Source organism: Phocoena sinus, chromosome 2, assembly GCF_008692025.1.
Source record: "Phocoena sinus isolate mPhoSin1 chromosome 2, mPhoSin1.pri, whole genome shotgun sequence".
NCBI lineage: Eukaryota > Metazoa > Chordata > Mammalia > Artiodactyla > Phocoenidae > Phocoena > Phocoena sinus.
The window spans coordinates 150,080,072-150,107,309 of NC_045764.1; the positions used below are offsets into that span (position 1 = coordinate 150,080,072).

At 49.9% G+C, this 27,238-nt stretch overlaps 3 protein-coding genes across 10 annotated transcripts in view; 1 reads left to right on the forward strand and 2 right to left on the reverse strand.

Annotated features, from left to right (window-relative positions):
• Positions 1-234: 234 nt before the first annotated feature.
• NPC2 (NPC intracellular cholesterol transporter 2) lies at positions 235-9,583 on the reverse strand. Its single transcript, XM_032622090.1, is given in 5 exon segments — positions 235-1,086; positions 4,140-4,312; positions 5,917-6,024; positions 9,242-9,278; positions 9,280-9,583. Coding segments are annotated over 5 exon segments (450 nt in total). The 5' UTR covers positions 9,325-9,583; the 3' UTR covers positions 235-999.
• A 193-nt stretch (positions 9,584-9,776) lies between these two features.
• On the forward strand, positions 9,777-15,175 carry ISCA2 (iron-sulfur cluster assembly 2). The gene is given in 7 exon segments (XM_032622088.1): positions 9,777-9,847; positions 10,053-10,081; positions 10,084-10,154; positions 10,275-10,373; positions 10,375-10,391; positions 10,836-10,911; positions 10,913-15,175. Coding segments are annotated over 7 exon segments (468 nt in total). The 3' UTR covers positions 11,018-15,175.
• The window catches only part of LTBP2 (latent transforming growth factor beta binding protein 2), a 102,060-nt gene continuing 88,957 nt past the window's right edge, over positions 14,136-27,238 (reverse strand). For 4 of the 8 annotated variants that reach the window (XR_004348348.1, XR_004348345.1, XR_004348346.1 and 1 more), the window contains 15 exons: positions 26,988-27,110; positions 26,650-26,775; positions 24,965-25,087; positions 24,742-24,867; positions 24,231-24,353; positions 23,436-23,567; positions 23,036-23,161; positions 22,321-22,464; positions 21,263-21,454; positions 21,052-21,135; positions 20,223-20,351; positions 19,808-19,945; positions 19,551-19,718; positions 17,547-19,292; positions 14,136-17,098 (listed from right to left, as the gene is read on the reverse strand). Coding sequence is in view for 3 of the 8 variants with exons in the window: in XM_032622087.1 (XP_032477978.1) it covers positions 16,953-17,098; positions 17,547-17,696; positions 19,011-19,292; positions 19,551-19,718; positions 19,808-19,945; positions 20,223-20,351; positions 21,052-21,135; positions 21,263-21,454; positions 22,321-22,464; positions 23,036-23,161; positions 23,436-23,567; positions 24,231-24,353; positions 24,742-24,867; positions 24,965-25,087; position 25,798; positions 26,105-26,223; positions 26,650-26,775; positions 26,988-27,110 (2,432 nt within the window). In the remaining 5 variants the exon portion in view is untranslated. Of the gene's footprint in view, positions 17,099-17,546; positions 19,293-19,550; positions 19,719-19,807; positions 19,946-20,222; positions 20,352-21,051; positions 21,136-21,262; positions 21,455-22,320; positions 22,465-23,035; positions 23,162-23,435; positions 23,568-24,230; positions 24,354-24,741; positions 24,868-24,964; positions 25,088-25,797; positions 25,799-26,104; positions 26,224-26,649; positions 26,776-26,987; positions 27,111-27,238 lie in introns of all 8 variants that reach the window. The other 4 variants (XM_032622087.1, XM_032622085.1, XM_032622086.1 and 1 more) reach the window with 4 other exon arrangements.

Genomic DNA, 27,238 nt, shown 5'->3' on the forward strand with positions numbered 1-27,238 from the left:
TTCACTGTTTCTTTCAAGCACACTTGGTGGTATAAGACTGTGCAAAGTGTAGCAAACAAGGTCGTTTTGTGTAAGATAGAGAGGTGAGGCCTAACTGTGTGAAAGGGAGAAGTGGGAGTTTCTGAAAGTCATGTCTTTACAGTACTGCACTCTGGGACCACGGGACCAGGTGTCCACCTACCATGGATCTGGGGGAACATACTCTGTGAAAGAAGCAGGTGTCCACAGCCCAAATGCAGAAGAAAAGATCGACGAGTTTTTATTTATTCAAAGGGACATTTCCAGGTGCATAAAGAAGCCACAAGTTAGTGTTGTTAAAAAAAAAAAAAATCAAACATCTGCTAATCAAGTGATGCATTTAATGAAAACCACCTAAGATAGTAAAGGAGACATGAGCTAACTGCAGAGAATTTCTGTTGTAGAATACCTCCCCTCCACTACCACGCTGCACACCACTGCAGAGCAAGTCATGGCCGGTGAAGCAGCGGAGCTGGAGGTGAGGAAGCTCATTGACCAGATGCACTGAACTCAACGAGGCACGTGGAGATGAGGAACTTGCAGATGTAATATCCCACCTAGATGGATGTGGTTTGGAACCCGTGCTTTGCTGCAAGGGCTAGTAACCCTAGGGCAAGTTATCCAATATCCCCCAAGCAGCCTCATTTGGATCATGTCTGGTTAGACCCTCCTTATTCCAAAAGCAAAAACCAAACCAAAACAAACAAACAAAAAACTCTCCCTGAAGCCAATTAAATCAATCCCTACAGTCTCACTTTCTCTTCCTTCCTTCAACCCTTTTACAAAGGATAATGCAGGGGTGACAGTTCTGAGCTCTCAGGAAATAGGGTCTTAGATGCTTTTGGAGGTTGAGAGGCTAGAATGGCAGTCTAGAAATTCCTTTCATCTTATGGCACTGATTTAGTTTAGACTTGATCTCTCCTCCTCTCCCTCCACCCGTGCTCTCTCACCCCCAGACGGACATATTGGCATCAAATAGCTCTAGCTTTCAATCTGTACTGGGATTTGCCAGCAGAAGAGACGTTGGTCGTTGTCATCCTTAAGTTCCCACTCCACCACCAGTTTTATCTGGAGAAAGAGAAAAAGAATTGGGAAAAATGAAACTAGAACCTCACCTCAATCCAGAATGGGTTTAACTATGAATCCTAAATGTAAATTGTAACAAACTGCCTAATTCCTCATCCTTTTCTTCTTAAGTCACGCCACCATGAAGGCTGCTTGGGATGTGGGCACAGCCCGTGTCCTTTAGCTTAGAAAGGCAAACCAAGTTACACCTAGGATTTGGTGTTAGCAGTTAGCTTCTCAAATACAATTTCTAAAGCATTTTTTCCCTCTGAGATCAATGGTACATAAATGAAGCCAGGACTTCCCTGGTGGCGCAGTGGTTAAGAATCTGCCTGCCAATGCAGGGGACACAGGTTTGAGCCCTGGATGGGGAAGATCCCACGTGCCGCGGAGCAACTAAGCCCGTGTGTCACAACTACTGAGCCGGTGCTCTAGAGCCTGTGAGCCACAACTACTGAACCCCGTGTGCCTAGAGCCCATGATTCACAAGAGAAGCTACCGCAATGAGAAGCCCGCACACCACAATGAAGAGTAGCCCCTGCTCGCTGCAACTAGAGAAAGCCCACGCACAGCAACGAAGACCCAACGCAGCCAAAATAAATAAATGAATTAATTAATTAATTAAAAAAATAACAAAGCCATCCATGAAAAATAATTTTACATTTAAACAATTTCACATGCATTTTGACAACCTGATCCAGCTTTTTCCAACTTTAACTATGAAGTATGAAGAGTAAAAAGTTAGATTCCTAGGTCTCAGAAAACTTACTTGTTAGTTGGAAAATGAAATGTCAAAGCACAAAGGATGTTCAAAGAAGTTTAGGGTTGTATGAATACTTTCAGGGACAATGACCTTTGTGGCAATACAGTTTTGATTAATGCCCTTAAACTGTTTTTGTTTTGTTTTGTTTTGTTTTTTTGCGGTATGCAGGCCTCTCACTGTTGTGGCCTCTCCCGTTGCGGAGCACAGGCTCCGGATGTGCAGGCCCAGCCGCTCTGCGGCATGTGGGATCTTCCCAGACCGGGGCACGAACCCGTGACCCCTGCATCAGCAGGCGGACTCTCAACCACTGCGCCACCAGGGAAGCCCAAACTGTTTTTTCTTTCTTCAGTAATATACCCCCTTAGAGATCTCTGCCTTGACTTGTTACACTCATGCTATGAGCTCTCTCTTCTAATTCTTAATAAGGCTCTGGCACTCTGCCAGTCCTTCCTTAAGCTTACTTGCTTTTAGTTACAACCTCTCTTTTGTACTCAAAATGTTTCTTCAGAATGCAATATTTGAGTGACAGTGATACCCAGCTTCTTGAAACTGGTTTGATAAATTTTTCAAGACTAGTACACATCAGCTACTGTTTCACTTAGTGCACACATTAACATAGTTTAAGCTGGTTTTCAAATGAAATGTCACTTAAGCTGCGTGGCATGGCAAAACCAACAAAAACAACAACCAACAAACAAAAAACAAATGAAATGTCACTTAACAATAGCTACCATATATTAAGTGCCTACTCGGTATCAGGGCCTAACTAGACACTCTAAGTTATTGAGGCTTAGATATGCCCATGATTACATGGCTGCTCTGCAAATTAATCTACAAATCTCTTCCTGACCTTTAGGGTCTCTGATACCACTTAAGCACAGACTCCCTATATTTGAGTCTTTTTAGAATGTCCTTTAATTACTTGCTGTTTCTAGGAAATAAATGGCCAGATTGCTCCTGGTTCTACTTGATCGCCTTTTAAGAAATACAGCTCTAGGGACTTCCCTGGTGGCGAGTGGTTGAGTGTCCGCCTGCCGATGCAGGGGACACGGGTTCGTGCCCTGGTCCAGGAGGATCCCACATGCCGCGGAGCGGCTGGGCCCGTGAGCCATGGCCACTGAGCCTGCGCGTCCGGAGCCTGGGCTCCACAACGGGAAAGGCCACAACAGTGAGAGGCCCGCATACTGCAAAAAACAAAAAGAAAAAATGAAATACAGCTCTAGGGACTTCCCTGATGGCGAGGTGGTTGAGAGTCCGCCTGCCAATGCAGGGGACGCGGGTTCAAGCCCTGGTCCGGGAAGATCCCACATGCCACGGAGCGGCTGGGCCCGGGAGCCACAACTACTGAGTCCACATGCCACAGCTGCTGAGGCCTGCGCGCCTAGAGCCCGTGCTCCGCAACGGGAGAGGCCACTGCAGTGAGAAGCTGCGCACCTTAGCGAAGAGCAGCCCCCGCTCGCCACAACTGGAGAGGGCCCGTGCATAGCAACAAAAAAAATCCAACGCAGCCAAAAATTAAATAAATTAAAAAAAACAACAACAAAGAAATACAGCTCTTTTTCTTCACGGAAAAAAAGTAATTCCTTTACTTCCTCCATTCTTATCAAGATTCATATTGTTAACACAGTCTCATTCCAGCAGGCTCTATCTCACAAGTGTTTGGTAGAAAAAGAAGTAGGTATAGCAGGGCAAGTCAGAGGTGAAGGTTGGGGGTGGTGGTGGTGGCGGAGAGAAAGCAGAGGAAAAAGCCACCGCTCTGCTATGGACCTAATAAATTACTGCTTTCTTGTTAAGAGATTAATGGAGAAACCAAGTTTTTCTGATAACAGTGCTCTGACTACTTGAAATCTTGAACTATTTGGTACCTAGCTAAAATCCTGTAACATGGCACAGGTTTTGGAATCACAAGACCTGGGTCTCAATCTAGGCTGTAATTCTTGGCAGAATGGACCCTGTTCATATTGCATAGCATTGGAGGCTAACATCTCTTCATCTGTAAAATGGGGATAGTATCACCTCTACACAGGTGGTCACAAGAATCCAGTGAAATACGGTATATAAAAAAGGCATCGTTAGGCCCAGGCTGACCATTAAGCAAGAGACAAAGAACAAAGGGACACAGTGAAAACTCTCCACCCCAGCTCAAGATTCCTACACTCCTTTCTCCCAGGTGTCCAACTCTTCCTCATAGAGATGAAGGATTCCTATTCTAATCTTTTCTTCCTGCCCCCTCTCCTCAGATTTCCAATCTAGTCACAGGACCTTTGGTGTCCTCAACTACAATGTCACTTACAGAGGGGTATTCACTCTTCACGGGTAGTTTATTCAAGTAGCTATAGGTCTTGTCTTTTTCAATGGGGCAGCTGATTCCACTCTTACAACCATCAGGCTCAGGAATAGGAAAGGGAATTGCGACGCCCATCACAATGCCATGCACCACGGCTTTGCTACGTTGCGACTGAGTGCCTAAGAGAAAAAAAAAGAGAATAAGATGGTGATGGAAACTGCCTATTTCCAAACTGTAAATAAAAAAATTCAGACATATTCTCAAGCAACGGCATTGCTGGGATAGCAAACCAAATTCCGTACCTCTTAATTCCTAGGGTCTATTTCTCTTTGGAGTTATACTTAGTACCTCCGTGAATGCTATACAGTAAGCATTCACTCTGAAACTTGAAAAATTACTGAATTATAAAAAAAAAAAAAAAAAAAAGCAGTCAGTGGGGGCTGTTTTTTTTGCTGTTGACCCCACCTTGCTCTTCACTGCCTTCATAGTTTCTCAGGAGAATCAGAGCCACCTGGATGGATAAATAACTTTATCGAACAAGCTAACTGATTTTTGGTGGTAAACTTTCTGTTTACTATTTACATCAGATTCTGTCAAAGTGTATTGCGTATCTTAAAGGGTTTGGGGAGACTGGTCTCTGAATTCTCAAATACCCTGTCCAAAGGATTCCGATAGAAATTAAGAATAAAATGGAAGACAATATGGAAAGAGTGAACAGGAGTCTCCATAGAAATGCCACGGGCTGTAACAGCAGTGAAAGCAGTAACCCTTCAGAAACTGGGTAAAAGAAAGAGGAACATTTCTTGCTAACCTCTACCCTCCATATTGCAAGTTGGGCAGAGGAATAAATATACTAAAATTAGGGCAACTGGAGTTATGCACTGTTAGGTTCTTCTGGAGATCCAAAGCATTGGCTCTGCCTCTTTCTTTCTGTCTGGGTTGGGAATTACTTTTGTTTAGAAGGTACTTTTTTGGTTTGGAACAATAGAGGGGACAGGGTACTGTCCAGGAGAGAGAACAACTCTAGGACTTAAGAGCTGTCTTTAGGCTTACAAACAAGAGATGACAGAAATCTCAAAGTTCCTAATTAGTCTGTCTAGTCTAGTTCCATAGGATAGAAAATGAGGGAAAGATTCAAGGTAGATGCTCTTTCTAGAAACAGAGATTTTCACATTGTCTAGATTCCTGGGAATCTGAAGGAAACGAATGTGGTACCAGAAAGAAACAAGTTCCAATAACATGTCTTCAAGTTGAAGAAGAAAGCTTCTTGATTGTTTCTTGGGTCACCAGTGAGTTCCCCAAACCTTACAGAGGCTAAATATTAATTGTTCCTATATTTTCAGGCAGAATATAGACTTAACAGCCAGAAGATATATTGCTTGAAATAACACTTTGGAGACGTTCCAGAGTCTACAGGGTTAGGGTCTGTACTAACACCCTGCAGTCAGTAGCTAAACAGAGTTGACACTCCATGAAATCCACTGTACAATGTGAACCAAAAACAGGGCACGGAGAAGCCAAGCTGTCTTCTTTGACCTGTGAAAACATGGAAATCCCCCTGTTTGCTCAAAGGGAGTCTGGCAACTATGGATTCTGAGAAACAGGCATATGGGAACCCAGTATGAGAAGGGAGCATAGTGAATCCCAGCTTTGCCCATTGAGAGGGAGGTCACAGAATTCCTGACTGCAATTCCCCTCCCTCATATTCCCACACTTATTCCAATACTTGAGATTGATGTTACGCTTTAAGATGAATTTGAAGGTAAGAGCCACTTTTACTCACTACTGGTGAATGTGACATTGACACTGTAAGACTGTCCTTTGTGCAGTTGGCAGGGTTCGGTGGAGCACGGGTTCACATTCACTTCCTTTATAACTCCGACCCCAGAACCTGCAAAAGAAGAAAAAATTTATTGAAATGGGTGGGAAAACAAACCTCCTAGGCTGTCTCTTACCTAACGGGAAGGTGCTCTGCCTTCCCCATGGGGGCGAGTTCTTCTCCGACCATCCGTGGTCCCCGGGGAAAACTGTTCACATTGACAGGTGAAAGGGGAATTAAAGAAATTATTGAGTATATACCTAGTCAGCTCCCCTGCTCTATATCCTGGGAGGGCTATTCCAGGGGAAATCATCCCCACCCTTCCTTCCATCCTACACAGGATTTTAAAGCAGCACACTCGGCATAAGCGATGGCCCAGGTTGCACCGCTACTGTTTCCGTTTGGAATCTTGAGACTGGCTGCTCCCTAACTGCCTTTCCCTACCATCTTTCAATCCTGTCCTGGTAGCTCTCCAAATCAGTGGTCTCTGAGCTTTGTATACTCCTCCCGATGAGAACAATCTCAAGCATGCATCTGTAGGACACTCTACTCTGGAACCTGTGTTCTTCAAAAATAAGTGTCTTTGAGGCAGGGTGTGTGTCCTTTTTTTTCAGTCTAAACAAGGACAAAAAATACCTTGACCAAAAAAGGTTAAGTACAAATCTTTAAGAATCTCCTTACTTCATCCAGGCCCCTGAAACCAGACAGCTGAATGGGAGAGAATGCAAGTAAACAACAGGGTAAGCCTAAGCTCCGCCACTCATATACCACTGCTGACAGCTAGACTCTGGTATCCGACACCTGGCTTTGAAATCTCACTGGCTCCATTACTTACTATGGAACCTTAAGGCAAGATACTTAGCCTCTCTGGGGCTAATAATTGGTACCTACCTCATAGGGTAGGTTGAGCTAATACACATATAGCTCTGAAATAAGTGCTTGGAACATAGTAATGCTATATAGGTATTCACTATTACTATCACATTGGGATTTAGTCCATGAATTCAATCTAGAGTAGCTGCTCCTGGGTGTAAGGTTAGCAAGTTTCCCTTTCATACAAAGGGTGAGCCTCTCACCCTCAAATTTACTTGTGGGCAGAAATTATGGATCTAGACAACAGAATGGACTCTGTCTCAAAAGTAGAATGCATGAAGACAGAAAGGAAAGGCAGTTGAGAGCACATTATCTGCCTGCTCTTGGGTGGAAGAGTTTGCATCGTGTTGACTAACACTGCTTCAGCTAGTCTGTAAATCATACTTAGCAGTTCCCTATCACCAACTTGCTTCTCCATCATGGCAAAGTTCTCCACAATAAATACAAGATTCTCTTCTTTAAGCACTCTCTTCCACTCTATCCTATCGTCTATGGCCAGGAAAGAAAATATCTGGAATTTTAGTCAACAAACTTATTGAAAATCAGTGCTTATGCTGAACTTCTAGTTTCAACTTTCAACTTCTAGTTTCTTTCAAGGCTGGGTCACGTGATCTAGTAGAAAACAGAGTAGAGGGCAGTACTGTAGCTCCTTCATCCAGTTTTATTTTTGCTGACAAGATGCTCCTGGACTTCCAGTGTCAATAGAGCAAACTTCTCAGTCCTAACCTGCAAAAATTGCAAAACTAGTTCGCTTGGCCCCATTTCTCACTTGAGGAAATACCACTTCAGGGAAAGGGGGCATAGAGTGGGACCTCAAAAAACCTTTTGATGTGGGCACTGAAGTTTTTACACTGTATTTCCCAATTCAAAAGTAAATTGAAAGTCTGTAACTGAAACTCTCCTTCCCCTTAAGAGGTTTTTGCCACAGGTCCTAACACCTGCTTTATTCACATGAGCAGAACAATGTCAGGATTTAGTTTCCTTAGTTGTTTTCCTTTTTTTAATTTTTTTTGGCGCGCCGCGGGCTTGCAGGATCTTAGTTTCCTGACCAGGGATGAAACCCTGCCCCCTGCAGTATAAGCTGAAGCCCTAACCACTGGACCGACAGGCAAGTCCCCCCCACCTTTTTTTTAATGTTAATGTTACTGTTGAAACCCAAAGTGACTCACACACACCCACTAGTTCCTACTGCTGACTAGGAACCCTGGTTCCTTTACTGCTGTAAGAACTTGGGCAAGTACCTTAATGTGCCTGTTTCCTCATCTGTAAATAGATTGTGAGAGCTGAGTGACAATAAAGTTAACAGTGTCTTCATCCAAATGTTGGCCACTAAGTTTAGTGGAGAGAAAGGCCAGTAATTTGAGGTGATAATAGGATCTTTCAAATGCAAGTCTCCTAGTCAGTGGAACAGCATTTGTTAGTATAAATAGGCCAGCAATTTTTATTCCTTAATCACTCCTGTCTCCTAAGCCCCAACTTTGCTTTTGGCACTCAACATGAATTTTGGAGATATGTGGAAAGAGTATTCTTCCCTTCATTTACTTTTCCAACAAATATTTATTAAGCAGTTACTATTACATGGGCACTGGATATGAAGGAGCAAATTATTCTGGTTGCCATTCTGCTGTGTGACTGGGTAAGTAACCTAACATCTCGTGAATCAATGATTGACTATAGGATCTCCAAGTTTCCTTCCAGCTCATAAATTTTATAAAATCAGTTTCATGCCTCTTTCATTTATTATTACACCTCTCCACTTCAGAAAAGTTCTGCTCAAACAATTTGATAGACTTGACTGAAGGAGCTCACAGTTTCTACCCCTGTTGTTCTCAACAAGATTCCAACCATAGCTGCATGAGAGAGTTATGCATCACAAGTTGTGACCAGCAACATGAGTTTTATAATAGGAGAGGGAAAACTGATAAGAATCTCAAATTCCATAGCCCCAAGGACGCCCTAACGGAATAACTCATGAAAAGTGAGAACCGACTTTCGACTTATCAGCAAGACGGAAGTTTAAAAAAGCAAAAGGAGTGGATAGGCAGAGACATCCAAGGCACAAGGCATAAATAAAAAGCAGTTTTGCGCCGCACCCCTACGCCCAACGCTGCACATGGACCTTCGGTTGTTTGCCCTACAATCTTTAGGAAACTTCAGCAAGAGGCCCATCTCCAGGAATGTGCTGGGATCCCAAACACGCGTTCCAAGGAAGGAGAAAAGTGTGAGTGGTCGGGTTTCATCCAGGCCAGCACCCTGTCCCCTACCCCAACCCACTCCAGCCCCACTCCACGAGGGGTCCGAGGCTGAGCCTGGCGGCCCGGGGGACCCACCCAACCTAGCTCGGAGATCTTAGCACCGGGTTCTGTCGGGGCTCCCGCAGAGTGTGCGGGAACCTCAGGCTGGCCCCGGGGCTCACCGCAGTCCTTGAAATGCACCGGCTTGGCCAGGGCGGAGGGCGCTGAGCGCCAGGAACAGGAACGCGGCTTCCAAGAAACGCATCGCAGCTAAGACTGCAAGCTCAAGGAACGAAGAACCAGATTCCGCGGTCACAAGATAAACCTTCAGGGGCGGGCCGGGGGAGGAGCCCAGTCAGGCGACCGGTCACCAGCAACCGGGTCCGAGGCCTGCCCCGCCCCCGCCCCCGGCTCCAGGGAGCCAGACACAGGTCCCAGACATTCGCAAACCCGCCCATTCCGGTCCGCTTTGCTGCCGGGCCAGCTGGCTTCCACCTCCCTCCGGCCCAGCTCCTCTCTCCAATGCTCCGTCCGGGCTTTGTGGGTGAGTCCCCACAAATGCTTCCGCAACGGGAGCATTTCTAGCCAATCAAATGCCCCCTCCTCCTGCACACCCAATAGGTGTGCTCAGAGGCGGGGTCTCTGTGGATCCGCTTCCCGAGGCCCCAGACGCAGAAGGGGATTGGACAATGCGAGGGGCGGTGCTTGTGAAAGAAAATGGCGGCCGTCAGAGGGTTGAGTCTAACCGCTGTGGCCCTGAGAGCAGTCACTCTCTGGCCAGGGGGCAGGTACCAAGCCCAGAAAAACACCTCGGAAGGGTGTTTGGTTCTGCGCCTCCAGGACTAAAGGGAAACTGAGGCTCGCGGGGGAGGTGAAGGTTTGGCGTGAGGCTGTCCAGTTGGGAGGGACTTCAGGTTTGGCTTGAGGCTGTCCAGTTGGAGGGCGCCAGGTGCCTCTCTGCTCCCAGGCTCACCCTCCCCCCTTGCACAGCAGGCTCCTCGCGGCCTCTCGCGGACCTCGGGCGCTTCGGAACTGTCGTCCTCCAGCCCCGAAGCTGGCGAAGGGCAGATCCACCTCACCGACAGTTGCGTCCAGGTAAGAGGCCGGACGCGGGGCAGCGGTGGCGGGCGAGGGCGGGAGTGGGGGGATCTCCCCTTGGCCCACTTTTCTCTCTCCCCTTGCCTGGCATTCTTGACCCCCCTTCCTGCATTTCAGAGGCTTCTGGAAATCACCGAAGGGTCAGAATTCCTCAGGCTGGAGGTGGAGGGAGGTGGATGCTCCGGATTCCAGTACAAGTTTTCACTGGATACAGTTTATCAACCCCGACGACAGGCAAGGAGAAAGGGGTGGGTTCCCAGGAGAATGTGCAGGAGAGATAAAAGGGTCTCAGTTAAGGTGCACTTTATTCCACATTTAAAACGTTTGTTAGGATAATTAACATCACCCTTCTCACACAGTGGGGATGCAGTGAAGACTTGTTGTCTTGATTCAAAATAACTAAGTCATAGGAGGAAAACTGGCCCGTCTAGGTGCATAGGGTAGTTGGTAGAGGGTCAGGCTGGACTAGAAAAGATTCCAGGCTTAAACCTCTAAACATTTCCTAGTATTCATTGCGTTGAATCTTTTTGCCTCAGAGAAGATCAGCACCTGTTAGAGGTAATAAGGGGAAGCTTCCTCTGTATTTCAGAAAAACAGAGGACGTGTATCTCTGGGCTCAGAGGGTGTTATGTTTTTGTGTGTATGATATACATTAATGCCTTCCTCCCATCTTTTCAGGGTATTTGAACAGGGTGGGGCAAGAGTGGTGGTTGACTCTGATAGCTTGGCCTTCGTGAAAGGGGCCCATGTGGAACTTCAGCCAAGAACTGATCCGAAGCTCATTTCAAGTGTTGAACAATCCTCAAGCACAGCAAGGCTGCTCCTGTGGGTCATCCTTCTCTGTCAACACTTTGATGTGATGACAGGTGACCCAGAGATTACCATCATCTGTACGGATTTGAGGAACCTGGGATTAGAAGAATTCTAGAGGTTTTTCTTCCAATCATGTCCCTCTCACAGTTTCATTTCCCTCAATCCAGGAATGCTGTGTTTCACCACTAGTTTATTTCAGAATGTGAAGCTTTTACTCTTGAGTTAATTTCTCCCACACAGTTTGTAAGGCCAAGCCTGTAGATGCTATTACGTAAGATTTAGTAACTTGTTGAAACCAGTATCATCTGTAGAGCCTCAGGGTTCCAGAATTTGGAATTCTCTGGCCTTCGGAGCTAGCTTGTACATATGTGTATAGCTGTGTGTAAAAGCTTCATTTTAAAGAAAGTCCTTAATTACTTGTTGTTGTGGATCAGGGTCATAGATTGGGTAGGTTGAACACTGGTTACTAGGCCAGATGAGGATGAAAAAGGCAAATGAAATGTTATCTTTTTCATCTCATCCTTCCTGAATGTGCTAGTTGACTTACCCTTATTTTCTATGCAGCCCATTCTCTGCTTCCCGTTTGTTACAGCAGATACATTTTCCTCTCATACTCATGAATCTGCTAGATTCACAAAACCATTTGCCCATCACCCAGAAAACTTGGACCTAAACCTCACTGATACTTGAATTGTTTGAAAATAGCCTCATACTCCATATTCACACAGACATTTTAAGCTTCTTTGATCCTTAGGTGACTGAATCTTTTTAGAATATGTTGCTTCACTTACCTTATGGTGTAAAATGTTTCTGGTCTCATTGCATAGCAGGGAAGTGGTCCCTTTGTTGGCATAGATAATAGATACTTGGGGATTTTTTTTCTTTTTTTTTTTAGTTTGGACTACCAGATAAAATGCAGGATGCCCATTTAAATATGAATTTCAGATAATAGCAATAATTTTTAGTATAAGTGTGTCCTTCAGTGAATACTAGAAATTATTTGTTGTTTATCTGAGATTCAGATTTCACCGGGTATCCTGTATATTTACTTGTTAAACTTGGTAACCTTACTTTAGAGTCACTGAAAGAAGAGCTTTTTTAGCCACAAATTCCAATGAATTTTAAAGTACTTGTTTGGTAAAAGCACTTAAATAAGCTAAAGAGCTAGAAATAATCGTGGTATGTGTGTTGACGGAGCTGGGGCAGCCAGAACTGCATGGACAGACAACTAAAAAAAGATAAAAACACCACCACCATGGACAAATGATTAATGAACGCTAATGCTGGGAAACCACAACCAAGTTGATTCTGTAAGGATTATTGGGTTAAACCCATCTTTTCCTCGAGAGCCTAAAAGTTCATGTTGGCAAATCTTGCATTTCTGGACTGGATTGAAATTTTTCTAGACTGGATTGGAATTAAGGTCATTCAATAAAGAATTTACCATTAGAAAATAGAAATACAGAATTTAGAGACAAATAGCTGAGACAGAAACTCTCATACTTAATTTTCAATATGGGCAACCTAGGACTTAGAGAAAACAAACCTATCGTGTGTGCAGCTGTACAAAGATTGAAAGAAAGGGACACTCAGAAACCTGAGCAGTTTTTTTTTTAGCAGATTATCCATAGAAGGGGGCAGAACAGCAGCGACTGTGGAAGTGTCCGTGTGTAACTTTACTAAGCCATTGAAAGTTGCTGCCAATACCTGGGCCTAATAAGATTTTCAGCTCAGACTAAGGCCTCTCATCCTCGTTAGAAGAGAGTTTTGTTACATTTTAGGTGTTAAACCTCTTCTTCCATGATATTTTTGTGGGTTATTTATTTATATGGTGATCTTAGCACCGGCATAAAGCTGTAGTTCAAAAAACAATTAAATTTCCAGCGGTCAGTTAGGCAGGAAACAGTGTCTCTTTGATTGACATGTGTAAATACCTCATATTAATGGAAGAATTGGAATTTTGTGTTTACAAAGGGTGGTTAGGGAGGATCACCTATATCGCACTGGAAAAGCTTCACAGGGAACCTGAGGGTGGTGGACAAGAGGTCCCCATTGGAGGAGGGCAATGTAGAAATTTTAAGAAACACAGGGCAGGGGGAGCTGATAGCATCAAGGGGACAGGGCAGTTGGCTTGGAATAATAGTAAGTGGTGGTAAAATAGGTTTAGGGTCTTCTGTAGGCTCTTCTGACCAGATGCCCTCTTCCTGGCAGGCCATAAAAGCCAGCCACACGTTTTCACAAATTTTGATCACTGTGGCGGTTCATTTAGGAAAATGTTATACTCTTCCAGTATCAGCTGGAAGATTTTTTTGCCTCCCTGTTACTTTGAGGGGAGTTAATCAAGAGCTATTTATTGCAGAATTGGTTTTGTTTGACTTCATAAGCTAGTGACTTGCCTGGGGCCACATGCCCCACCCTTGCCGTAGCCAAACATAATTGTGTAAGAACTGAAGGCACAGGAGCCCTCCCTCTGCTTTATGTGTGAATCTTTATGTTGTTGGCTCAAAAGGGTGGGCTTCTTGGTCAACATCCAGATCTTTCCTTGTTGCGGAGTCATACTCTTCAGTTACATGATGGTTAGTGACCCGTGGTATATAAGCTATAGGTGTCCCACCCACCCTTAGTTTCTTTGGGAATGTTGACCAGTTACAAGGGATTCAGAAGTAAGAGATTAGGAAGGACTACTAAGGTAGGTGTCCAAGAAGATACTCTTCTTTCTCTAACTTTTCTTCTGAGCAGCGCGCCCCATTCTTTTGGTTCTTTTGTCATAAAGCGTGAGCGGAGGGTCGATATTGGCAGGAGCATCCTATACAGAGAAGTGGGCAGCACTGACTGTCATGGGGTAGCCCTCCCGTGAACTCTGGCCTTGAACTGACACCCTGCAGTGGGCAGAGCCTAACACTGTCCCTTGCAACATTATCATGGCCTTGCGTGTTTATCTCAAAAGCAGGAAACTCCTCTACTTTTCTAGATTATCTTTGCATTGATGTTTATGGTTGCTCTTTTAAAATCCTTGTTTGCCATTTCTCCACAGAAATGCCGCAGGGCTGTTTAAAGGATGTTTGCTTAAGAAGTTTGAAATAATTATCATCTGGCTTAATTGTAAAATATAGTCAGATAAGTATATAAAGAGAGGGAGCATTTAAGCAGTCTATGTCCAGCAGCTGTATTTAAAAATATTTATTTTTGAATAGGTAAGACATATGGTACAAAATTCAAAAAGACACAAAAGGGAATACAGTGAAAAGTCTCCCAGTCCTGTGCCCATCCACTCTGTTGCCCTCCCCATCAACGACCCTTGTTTCTAAGAATTAGCCCACAGGTACAATTCCGTAGATATAATGTGAAATAACATAGCACAAGAATGTTCATTACAGCATTATTTTTGAATAGCAAAAGATAGGAAACAATGGAAATATCCCATTAATAGGGGACTGATTAAATAAATTATGATTTATCCGTTCAGTGGAGACGTATGCAGTTATCAAATAGAATGAGCAGCCCTTATGTGCAAGTATGTATTAAGTAAAAAAAGTGCAGAACAGCATGCACGGTATGCCATTTGTGTTTCTAATACAAGGAAGTACGTGTATATGCATGAACTATTGCGGGAAGGGCGAGCAGGAAGGTGATGGCTGGGAGGAGGAACAGTGGAACGGCATTTAAGGAAGTGCACTTCCGAAGGGTATATTGAGGAACGGTGAGTTTCTCTGAAATACAGCGTCTGAGGTGGAGCGGCAAGGATGAGGTTAGCAGATATCCGATCCTTTTTCCCCCTCTGTTTTAGAGAAGTAGCAATAGCAGCGTAGGCTTCACTTTGTTGGATAACCTTCCTTTTTTCCCTTAACCTATTTTGGAAATCTTACCCAGGCATTTAGAGCCACTTTTTTTTTCTTATTAGGGCTCCATAGCAATTAATTGCTTCTAACCTTTTGCTATTACAAATAATGCTATAGTAAATAACCTCTTACATAACGTCATTTTCATTTGGTAAGAATATATCTGAAGGTTAAATTCCGAGAAGTGGAATTACTGATTTAAAGAGTAAGTGCTTTTATAATTTTGAAAGACACTGCCATATTATCCTCTTCAGAATAGTTGTGTCAATATATACTCCTGTCAGCTATGTACGTGAGTACCTCTTTCCCCAGGTGCTTGCCAACTAGGAGTTTAACAAACTTAAATCTTTGCCAATCTGACAGGTTTAAAAAGTGTCTCAGTGTAGTTTTTAACTTGTATTTCTTTTTATTATGAATGAAGGTCAGAATATTTTTCATATGTTAAGAACTATATATTTTTGTCTGCTGAGAACATCTCAACTAGTATAGTGACCTAGATAGAACAAATTATTTAAGCTTTGTAAGTCCAAGTTCCCATCTGTAAATTGGGAATAAAAGTAGTAAGTAGGATTGTTGGATGATTAAATGAAATTTGTGTACAGCATTCAACACAGGCCTGGCACATAGCAAGCATTCAATAAGTTATTTTGTGATGGCTGACAGAGCAGCAGGCAGGACAGGACAGATTAAATTAAGAAAAGAGCATTCATCTCCATGTCTTCAGGCACACAGAGCCTTGTTCATTTACATTGCCATTCATCAGAGAAATGCAAAGTCAGAGCTTTCTTTGTCTTAGAAGAGGAAAGAACCTTTTCCTATTGGATATTGGAACCCAATCATAGGCTATCGGCAGAGCTGGCGAGGGGGTAGTACAGCCTCATCTCTAACATTTAGACTCAGCCAAGAAATTTGGTTTATAAATTGGTTTAATATGAAATAAAACAAAAACAGAAGAGCCCAGATGTACATTTCTTTATTCCACCGTGTTTTAAACTCCCAGCTAGCCAAGGTTGGAGTGAGTCTCTACTTGTAAACTCAGTGGGATGCCAGCCAGCCGTTTTATGAAGGGAAGAGGACAGAGGCCTCTGAGTAGAGAGAAGAAACAACGTAGGAAATCTCGCTTCCCCTAAACAAGATTACACTGTATTTCATAAGCTAGAAATAGACCTCTTTATTTTTAGCACATCAAACTGGTGTCCACAAAAGGAGAGCCCAGGAGAGATTTGTTTCCTGTAAGAAGCAGTATGTATTTAACAGAGGTCTTCTGAGGTGGGCGCCCTGCTTTGTGGCAGCCCTTGCTGTGGTGTACAGGAGCTATTGCTGCGTAGATTCTGAATGTTTATTTACCTGAAGCTACTGAATATTTTCTTTAGACTTGTATAAAGCCCTGGCTCCCCCTTTTTTTTATCAACTCCCCATATTTCTTTACATTGCCTTTTTGCTGCTTTCTCAGGCTCCTTGCTCCCCTTCATCTGTGTCTCTTACTAGCAATATAGTATCAGTCTTGCTTCTCTGAGATGAGGGGATCTTCTGCCCCTCCCCGGGGCCACAGAACTGGCAACAAGGTGAGATGTGCACAACTGGCCCAGACCAGATTTGCCGAGTGGTGGTGATGGTTCTTGGGAGGAGGCATTGGAGTTGCTCCCCAAACTCCCCCCAATCCTTTTTTGCTTGATAGATTCTGAAGGACCATCCCAGGGCAGATATAGCTCTGATCCAGGTGTGGAATCATCAGGATGATACGTGGATCATGGCTGGAAAAGGGTGTGTGCAGTGTGAGGCCGAAGGATCTTGCATGTTTGCACAGCTTGAGGGGCTGGTTCAGGGCCATCCGTTGGTAAGCATCTCATAGCAAGGCCAGGACAGATGGCAGACTGGGCCTCACGGCCAGTGGTTGAAGCATTAAAGCATTTGGTGGTGGTTGAGCCAAGCAAGGGCATGGCGGTGTGGAGGTGGTGACAGAAGCTCACAGGCAGAGCCGAAGCTGGGGGAGATGAAAAGCAGGTGAGGCTGGCTGGGAGCTGGCTGCAGGGCCTCCTGCCCGGTGTCTTTGTGTCGTCTCCCCAACTAGGAGAGCTTCCTCAAGGCCCCGCCTGTGGCCAGGGCCCACTTCCAGGTAACCGCCTGCACTGACCCCTCGCCGCTACTCCTTGGCGGTGCAGCGTGGGGGGCCTGCCTCGGCAACATAACCTGGGGGGCAGTGGCAGCGGTAGGAGCCCTCCGTGTTCTCACAGTGACCTTGGACACAGAGTGCTGCAGGTCCGTTCAAGTCCTCACATTCATTCACATCTAAGAGGAGGAGAGGGAAGAGAGAGCTGTAGGGAGCCCACGTGCCTCCGGCCTGCTGCCTCTGCCCCTCTGGCCACTAAGCCCTGACCCCTGCCCTGCAGTGGAATCCTAGATGTGGCGGCCGGAGGATAAAGCCACTGCCCAAAGGAAGCAACTCACGGATACAAAGCCGGTGATAGTGAGCCCATACTGTGAACATGCTGTCTTGTCCCTGCCTTTCTTCTATCTGGGAACCTCCATGGAAAGGGCTTTCTAAACACAGCCTAGACCTTTGGAGCTCTCACCCCTCGGCCTGGAGCCCGGCAGGCCTGCTAGGGGGCAGCAGTGGATCTCCCAGCTAGGCTCAGTCCTGTACCCTCAGTGAGCAGTGGGCCAGTCTGACTTTTCCACATGGAGCCAGCAGGGCCGTCCTGCTCCCTGGGCATTGCCACTCTGATTCCAAACCTACCCACACAGGCCATGTTGGCCGTGTCCAGCTGGAAGCCCTCGAAGCAGTCACAGGTGTAGCCCTCCTGCACGCGCACGCAGCGGCCATTCTCACAGCCGTTCAGGATGCCGCACTCCTCGGCCTGAAGCCCTTCAAAGCCGGCCTGGTGCTCTGGTAGGAGGAGTCAGAGAGAGAAGGGGTCTAAGGCCTTGTACTCCACCCTGGGGCCCTTGCCCTCCGCTCAGAGGGTTTCCCCTAATGAACTCCTGGGGTCGGGGTGGGAAGGATCATAACACTCTCACAGAAAGATGCTGAGACAAAAAGCAATACTCTTAAAAATAAGTACGCGTCATTTTAGATGGAGAGGCACGCTTTATTTTGTTTATTTTTTTTGCGGTACGCGGGCCTCTCACTATTGTGGCCTCTCCCATTGCGGAGCACAGGCTCCGGACGCGCAGGCTCAGCGGCCATGGTTCACGGGCCCAGCCGCTTGGCGGCATGTGGGATCTTCGCGGACCGGGGCACGAACCCGTGTCCTCTGCATCGGCAGGCAGACTCTCAACCACTGCGCCCCAGGGAAGCCCACGCTTACTTTAAATGAGGGCTCTGGGGAGGTTGGGACTCACTGCTTTCACAACGTCAGGGCTCCTGAGCGCTTGGGTGTCCCTGTACAGTTTTGATTTTGTTGTGGTTGGTGGCAGCGTATTTTGTTAAAATCTTTACATAGTTTTTTTGGGGCGGACATGATTGGTAGCAAAAGGGAATTACCCTCACTCACCACAAAGCAAAACTCCTCCAAGATCTGCCTAACCCTCTTCTTTCTCTAAGCACCCCCCCTCCCCTGGAAAAGACCCTGTCCCTAATCTCAGTGCAGTTTTGATCAGTCTGATGCAGTGGCTGTCCCCGTGGCAGGTACCGCGTCCACTGCACAGATGCCACGCCCGACTTCCTCATTAGAATCCAAGTCCCGAGTGCTGGGTCATTGCCACTTACAAAACTGGGTCACCACAGTGGACCTTTAAAGTGATTAGAAATCCTTGATTCCCATTTCAGGTCACAAGCATGAACCCGTAGAGCAGGGTATCCTGCATACTGTAAGTGGCGTGGTGGCCTGAACCTGTAGAGCAGGGTGTCCTGCATACTGTAAGTGGCGTGGTGGTGTGAACCTGTAGAGCAGGGTGTCCTGCATACTGTAAGTGGCGTGGTGGGAGTGTGCTGCTGTCCCCCTCTCCAACTCCCACAGGCAGCTTTTGGGGTTGGGGTGATGCCCTGTACCTCTCTGTGTCCCCTGTGCTAGTCCATCAGAGGGAGGTGTTAATGTGTGACCCGGGCGTTTGGAGTTCTCCCTTGAGTGACCCGTGAGGGGGCTTGGGGGTCTTTTCCCTTTCCTGTCCTCACCCTGCTGACAGTGATGAGCAGATGGAGGAGATGGAAGTGAAACAGCTTCAGAGCCCACCTCTTCCCCATTTTTGCAGCAACACAGACCTGGATGGCTGGCCACGTAGTGGGGCTGGAGTTCTGAGGGCTGCAAGGGAGGCTCAAGGACCGGTGTGCGGTCCCCTGGGTGGCTGGCCGTGTTGGGGAAGAGCGGCTCAGGGATGGTGTCCTCGGGGCCCAGGTAGTTGTAGAAGGGGACCCCGTCCGGGCCATAGACGCTGTAGTGCAGGTCCTCGGGCCCAGGGCCATACTCATAGCCGGGCCGGAAGTGGACCCCGGCCTCCCGCTCCGCTTCAATGCGGGCCACGTTGCACAGCTGAGCGTAGACCTCTGTCAGGGAGGAGGGAGAGAGGAAGCTGGGCCTGGCTCCTGGTAGCTGAAGCCTGGAGTGCTGTTTCCCCAGCTCATGCTCACCGCCCCGTGGAGAGAGGGACGGAAGACAGGGCCTTGACTTGCGTTACTCCATTTTAAATCCACAGACCTGGATGGCTGTGGATTCCAAGGTGAGGACATCCCCTACCCTGGGGCCCAGCTCAGCTCCGCAGGTGTCCCCCCTTCCCTCCTTCAGGCACAGGCCGCCCTTCTCACCAGAGCTCCTGGGGGGGCACAGAGCACACTGCTGGCTCCAGGCCTCGCCGTCCTGGCAGCAGCACTCAGTGTAGGTGGTGTGGCGCCCGTGCAGGGGATGGCTGCACACGTAATTGGTGACTTTTTTCCAGCAGATGTCCGTGTGGATGTCATGGTCAGGCAGGTCCTCTGGCGGCACAGGGCGTGGAGGCATGTGAGCCCCCCAGCCCAGGTCCGCTCCCCCAGCTGCCCCACCGCCCCACGGCCCCCCCACTGACCCGCACCGCTGGTGCTGTTCACGCAGCGCTGCTGGCTGAGGTCCAGGGTGAGGGGCGGGCTGCAGAAGCAGTGGAAAGAGCCTTCCGTGTTCATACACCCGCCATTCTCACAGGCCATGTCCTGGCACTCATCGTGATCTGGGAGGCAGGGAGATGGGAGGAAGGTTGGGGGCAGTGCCAACGCGGCCTGCCCACAGGCCACCTTCAGGGAAGGGGGTTTTCTTGTAACTGTGTCTCCTCCTCACCCCCTTCCCAGGGATGCCTTTCTGGTAGGTTCCCTCACCTCAGACCTGCCCGCTGTAGTGGGTGTCTTCCCCGGGAAGGGGAACTCCCAGCAAGAATTGGGCTGGCTGGCAGGGGTGGGTGAGCACTCAGCTCTGGGCTGCAGGGTGGGGAGGGGTGCCAGGTGTCTCACCCTCACACTTCCTGCGGGCAGCGTCGTAGTGGTAGCCAGGATCGCACAGGCAGATGTAGCCAGGCACCGTGTTGAGGCACCGGCCGTTCTGGCAGAGACCGGGCCCAAACATCACACACTCGTCGGCATCTGTGGGAGGGCAGAGCTGAGGCGAGGGGAAGGCGAGAAGCAGGATGGGGCAGTTCTTAGGACTAGGGGTTCCAAAGCCAGACTGGCTGGGGTCGAATCCCGGCCTTGCCACTTGCTAGGTGGGTGACTTCGGGCAAATTGCTTAAGTTCTCCTTGCCTCAGTTTCCTACCTAGAAAATATGGATACCACTACTTAACCTCTTAGAGTTAATGAGGATTAAAAGGTTAATACGCGTAAGGTGCTTAAAACGGTGCTTGGCACATAGCAAGCATTCAAGGGGAACTACTTCCATTTCTGTTATTTCCTTTTCCAGTTTCAGGTGTGAGCCCATTCCTGAACCACCCTTTCTGAGTGTGAGTTCCCCAAAGTTTCGGGCTTCGTAAGTGGGGCCAGGGAGACCAGCAGCTGCCTCTGGCCTATGTCCCTGTGACTGGGTTAGTCAAGGCATCATAGTTTGTTCCATGGAGGGTTCAGCCTCGAGTGAGCAGAGAAACCAAAGTGGGGTTGTATAGACACTCCAGGAGGAGCTCAGGTCAGAACTTCCAGCTAAAAATCTGCAGCCCTGGGACAGGAAGTTGGTTGGAAGCACCCTGAGAGGCAGGGACTGCATGCAGAGCTTCCCTGGGGGCCTCCTGGAGGACCAGGCCGGGCCTAGTCAGGTGAGTGGCGTTTGGGAAGGAGGGTCTGTAGGGAGGTTACCTGTGTATGTGGTCTGTCCAAACATCCAGGCTCCTTCCACAGGGATGTAGCCTTTCCCGCTAGGGCAGATCTCGCTGAATTCGACTGTTCAGGGAGGCATCCAAGCTCAGAGGGAGAAGGGTTCTGCCACCCCCCCTTCCTCTCCCCCCTTCTTTCAGTGTCACCCTGCAGAGCTGACCCTGAGAGGATTTGGGACCCTTGGGGGCCTTACCTGAGTCCTCGGCTGGGCACAGCTCACAGGCATCTCCCCAGCTGGTGCCCTGGGTGCAGCAGCACTCGGCCTGCGTGGTGTTCCGGCCCAGAAGACTGGAACAGGGCGGCTGGCCCTTTTGCCCAGAGTAGCATCCCATGCGGATGGGGCCTGGGGGGTGTTCCCCTGGCCGGGCCTCAGGGATCCTGTGACCTATTTGCGATAGAAGCCCCTTATTATTGTCCGTTCATGGCCCCCTGGGGCACCCTAGCCCTTGAATTTATTTTAAAATTTAACCATTTATATAGCGCTTTACAGTGTGCGAAATGCTTCCATTGTCTCGCCTGATGCTCTCCACACCCGTACGGAGAGCTCACCCTAGGCCATCTGTCATAGAAGAGGCAGCTGAGGCTTCGAGAAGCTAGGTGACTTGCCAAAGCCACCTAGTGGCTTAGCAGAGAGTTGACCCCCGTTCCTCTGGTGCCAAACCCCCGCTCCTTCCAGCGTACCATCCTGCCTCCCTCCACTGCAGTGGGGCGCCCCCAGTCCCTGGCATACCGTATGGGCAGCCCTCTCTGCCCATTCCTCTGCTTCACACTGTACCCCTGCCCCTCCCACCCTTCCTTGTTCTAAGTCCTGCTTGCTTTTCCCCAAGTCAGAGAAGTCCAGCCGAGTCCCAGTCCCGCCAGGGCTGAGAGGCTGAGCCCTGCAGCATCCCTCGGTGGAGTGGGACGGGGAGAGTCGAACTTAGCTCAGCTTCAGAGTCTCCCTCAGCCAAGAGCTCCCCGGGGTTGGATTGAGGCTCCCTCCAAGGCTCAATCTGAGATCCCTGAGGCCCCCCTAAATTGGCATTATAGCTTCTTGAGCCTCCTGTAGTGTCGTCACAACCCTGCAGCCTCCTGGAAGTTCCCTGGCCTGGAGCAGACTCGGCACCGCACTCTCAGACTCCTCACTGCTCGGCGCTCCATCCCTGAGCTGCAGCCCGGCCCGGCCCACATCCCTAAGAGCTGGAGCAGTGGAAGTGCTTTGTAAGCCATGGAGTGGTGGTGCACAACGATGGGGTGGGGTCCGGGGCTCACCTCCAGCCACCCGCGGTCGGCAGCGCCCCTCCTGAGCGTCATACTCCTCCAGGTCGCTGGCACAGAGGCACAGGAAGGAGCCCTCCACGTTCTCGCAGAGTGCCGCCCCGCATACCGCCAGCATGAGCTCGCACTCATTCACGTCTGCCAGGCAGGAGGACAGACTCGTGGGCAGAGGAGAGGCAGCCCAGGCACCCCTGCCCCTGCCTCAAGCCCAGCAGGCAGATCCTTGTCTCATCCCCCACCAAAGAAACAGGCTAGGCCTTGGGGCAAGAGTGGAAGTGGGTATGAGTTAGCAGGAAGGAGGAACAGATGAGCAGAGGGCATGGGAAGGCAGAGGAAGAAGGAGAAGGGTGGCAGAAAAGAGTCCGTAAGTGGACAAAGAGGAAGGGTTCCTCCCGCCGCATGGTCCCCACATGTGCCCCTTGAGACCTTAGGGTCTCTGGGGAAGGGTGGTGACTTCACTGGCGTGCTTGCTTCCCCTGCTGGTTGAAGGTGGCCTCACTTCCTTGACCAACCTGGCCAAGGTGCCCCTGTAGGGTGGGGCTGAAATCTCCCTCCCTTGCCACTCTATGAGGACCCCTTACGGAGCCTTGTTAGACCCTGAACATTTCAGGAGGAGGGCCCTAGGGCCCCTCTATGCAGGGCAGCCAAGATCTGCGGAGATGGGATCAAGGGCCCAAGGGCCTTCCCTTCCCTGGCTCAGGCTTCTCACCAATGCAGTCCCAGCCGGAGGGCGAGGTCTCGAAGCCCTGGTCACAGAGGCAGCGGAAGGAGCCGTCGGTGTTGTCGCAGAAACCGTGGCTCCCACACATGGTGTCGTTGGCACACTCGTCTATGTCTGTGGGACAGGGGAGGCTACAGTGTAGGGTGTGCTCTCTATTTGCTGGGAATTCTTATTTATTTTGTCTACTAACACCAAGATTTCTGAAAGCTAACTTCTGAATACAGGAAAGGAAAACTCTAACACTGGCATTCCTCTTCAATTTTTGTGTGAGCACTGCTGTATGGAAAATACACAAACTTCAGACAGCAGCAAAAAATAGTTTCTAGCTGGATACATGAAAAATAGGTGTCCTCAGGCTTCTCACCCTGGACACCCGCTCCCGACTCACCAGCACAGTCTCCAGTCGGGGCCACATGGAAGCCGGGCTGGCAGCCCGGGACACAGCGGTAGGAGCCGGGGCTGTTCTCACACCTCCAGGCCCCACACGCTGAGTCTCCGAAGTCCTCACACTCATCAGTGTCTGTCCCCAGAGTCATGAGAGGGGACAGAAGTGGCTGGGTCACTACTCTGGCCCCACCTCTCTGGCATTAAAAGGTCATGCCCCACAACCTCTGGGGTCTTTGATCTGTTCCAAACTACTGTGCTCGTGTCAACCCCCGAGCATCAAGTTCAGGATCATTTCCCCTGACCCGCAGGGCTGAGCGTCTGGGAGGTGAGCGCTCTGCTATTTAGGAGAGCACCGAGCTCTCAGCCTCTGTGACACTCCTGTCCCCCACACCCTGCTCTCTACAGCAGAGCACTTTCTACTTCTCTTTATAGAAAACCTTCCCCAAAGTGTATTATGGAGAGTCGTCTTCATATCTGTCTCCCTTGGTCAATTTCAAGATTGTCCATAACTGTCTATTTGTTCCAGCAAAAGACATTAAACCTAGGTGGTGTTTAATAAACATCTATTGCATCAGTTTGGCTTTAAAAACTAGATTATGTGCTCTGCTAGCACAAGGACACCCTGAGACAGCCCCTGAGTCAGCAGAGGCTCAATAAATGCATTGGATGATTAATCTGTGGAAAGTTCTCTGCTTCCTGGAAGCTGGGGGTCCGGGTCCCAGGGAGCTGAGGAGGAGGCAGAGTGGAGGAGACAGACGTGGGGAGGGGCCCCATTCGCTCCCCCCAGAGCCCTTACCCACACACTCCCCACTCTCTGCGGAGGTCTGGAAGCCAGTCTTGCACAGACAGTTGAAGGAGCCCTCAGTGTTGACACATTGCCCCCCGAGACACCGGTCAGTGACTGCACACTCGTCCACATCTAGAATAGAGACATCTGTCAGCAGGACCAGCCATGGGTCCCCAGGGCCCTGTGCAGCTTCCTCTGGGCCCTGAGGAGCCCATAGGAGGGCCAGGGAGTGGCTCGAAGTAGGAAAGTGCTGGAAGGTCCCAGGGAGAGTCCAGAGCTGGAAGCCAGAGGCCCGACTGGGGGGCGGAGCCCTGGAACTGGGGCTGTGTCAAGGGGAGAGAGGGTGAGGGCATCTGCCATAGACACCATGGAGATGCCCTGGAGGAAGACTGAGACCCTCCTGACACCTGCCTCCCACCTCATCACTCAGCCTCCTATCTTCCCATCCTGGGTGGGACCGTGAGCATTTTATTTCAGTACTCTAGATAGCCTCTAGCGCCCCCTGCTGCTGGCTACTCACCCTGGCAGCTGGCACCCCCCTCTGCGCTGGCAAAGCCGGGGGCGCAGAGACAGAAAAAGGACCCGTGGCTGTTGAGGCACTCGCCGCGCGGTGCGCAGTACTCCTCTCCCACGCACTCGTCCACGTCTGTAGGGAGAAGATGGGCTGTGCTGTCTCCCGGGGACGCTCCCGCCTCCCCACGCACTCTGCCCCCGTCCCCGGTGGGGAGACCTGAGCCACTCACCCTCACACACGGTGCCATTGGCCAGCTGGAAGCCCGGGGGGCAGAGGCACTGGTAGGAGCCAGCCGTGTTCTTGCACTCGCCTCCCAGGCAGCTGCTCTGGGGGTCTTCACACTCATCCACATCTGCAGGGTCACACAGGGAGGAGGGCAGCCGATGGCAGCACCTCCCAAGGGCAGGAGCCAACGGGGAGGTCTCCAGAGGACCTGGCACCTGCCTGAGGAGACTGGACCCATAGGGGCATCGTTCCCTTGTAAAGCAGTACAGCTGGGAGAAGCTGGCGAGGGAGCCTTTGGGGAGCGGGATAACTGCAGCTCCCTCCTTCTGTCCCAGCTCCCCCGCCTCTGGCAGCTCACACAGTGCCCACCTTGGGGACAGTTGGCCTATCCCAGCAACCCTGGCCTAGGGTGGCCGAACCCCACTGCCCTCATCATGGCTGAGATGGCTGAGATTTCACTGAGAAACAATTGGGAAGGCAAATGAGAAATAAGCCGAGGAAGCAGATACAGAGAACCTGAGAAGGTAACAGAAACTAGATTATTATTACTATTTTTTGGGGGGGGGCGGGAAACGCGGGCTTCTCACTGCCGTGGCCTCTCCCGTTGTGGAGCATAGGCTCCAGACGCACAGGCTCAGCGGCCATGGCTCACGGGCCCAGCCGCTCCGCGGCATGTGGGATCTTACCGGACTGGGGCACGAACCCGTGTCCCCTGCATCGGCAGGCAGACTCTCAACCACTGCGCCACCAGGGAAGCCCAAAACTAGATTATTTAAATTGGCCTACAGATTGCCTGGTACAGGCCAAGGTTTTTCAGAATATGGTCCCAGCACCCACCCTTACAAGGAAACCTTGAGGACCTTCTTAGATGACAGATCCCAAGGGCCCCCGACAGAGGTGGATTTAGTAGGCCTGGGACAAGGCCCCGGGAAGCTCCCAGCGACTCTGACACGCGCTGAAGCTTGTGATCCAGTGGCTCAGTGGTCCCCTAGACCCAGTTCTGCAGTCGCCTTTCCAACTACTGTTGGGGGAGGGGCAAGAATAGGTGTCCCCAGCTGGCCCACCATCTGAGGTGAGCGCCCTTCTTTAAGGGTGATGGGTTAGTCTGCGCTCTTCTCCCCCACGGCGGGGGGGAGCCTCTCACGTCACAGGTGTGGCCCAGGGCGCTGGGCCGGTAGCCCCGCTCGCAGTCGCTGCAGGAGCCGGCAGTGTTGGTGCAGACTCCCGAGGGGCAGACTCCCAGAAGGGCACACTCGTCTAGTTCTGGGGCAGACAGCCAGCCAGTCCCTGGGGGCCTAGGAGGCCTCCCTCCACCTGGTGAGGCAGGAAGCACCCCACGCCTCTGGCTCCCTCTCTGAGCTCATAGGACTTTCTGGGGGTCCCTGGGGAAGGGGAGGCCCTGGCTGTGAGCCTTCTGTAGGGCAACCCCAGTACCCTCTCCCCAGGATGCTCCTGGGGCAGCTCTACCGTCAGCTTCCCTCTTGCCTCCGTGACTCCCTTTTCCTCCTGTCCTCATGGAGGAGGAAATAGAAGCTGTCCCTGGGGCCAAGTCCATTCACAGGGTCCTCTAGCCTAGCCTGGAGACCCTCAGCATCAGCCCCAAGCTGGGGGACAAATGGAGTGTTCTTTGAGAGGTAAGAGGGCCTGTGTTCTCAGTCCCTCTCGGCCATCCCCCCTCTCCCGGGTTACCTTCGCAGGCGGTGCCGTCCTCGTTCACCCAGTACCCACTCTCGCAGGCCGAGCAGGTGAAGGAGCCCTCCGTGTTGAGGCAGAGGCCCGCGGGGCACGAGGTCCGGCTGGCACACTCGTCAACATCTGAAACAGGCCATTGAGCTCTGTGTGGGGCTCTGCAGGACAGACACGCCAGGCTAGGCAGAGACCGGTGGGGCGGGAGTGGGGCAGGGTGGGGAAGAGGACGGGTCTTGCAGCCACACGTTGGGTCAGCGTGCTCAGGGTTGCGGGGCCAGAAGGAGGGAGCTGCAGGCTGGCTTGCTGCGGACAAAGCGTGCTTCAGATCTTCTTTGTACCTTGGCAGCCCTTCTCGTCTGAGGTGACCTCGTAGCCCGGCTCACAAGAGCATCTAAAGGAACCCTCCAGGTTGATGCACGTTCCATGGGTGCAGACCCCAGGGGTCAGACACTCATTCACATCTGCGGGAGAGAAGTCCAGGATGGCGGGCTGGCCTCATCTTCCTCACGCAGCCTCCATCATCAGGCTGAGAGCATCTCAATTACGAGGCCAGGGAATCAGCATTCAGAGGGGGCCATAGGCACCCTGG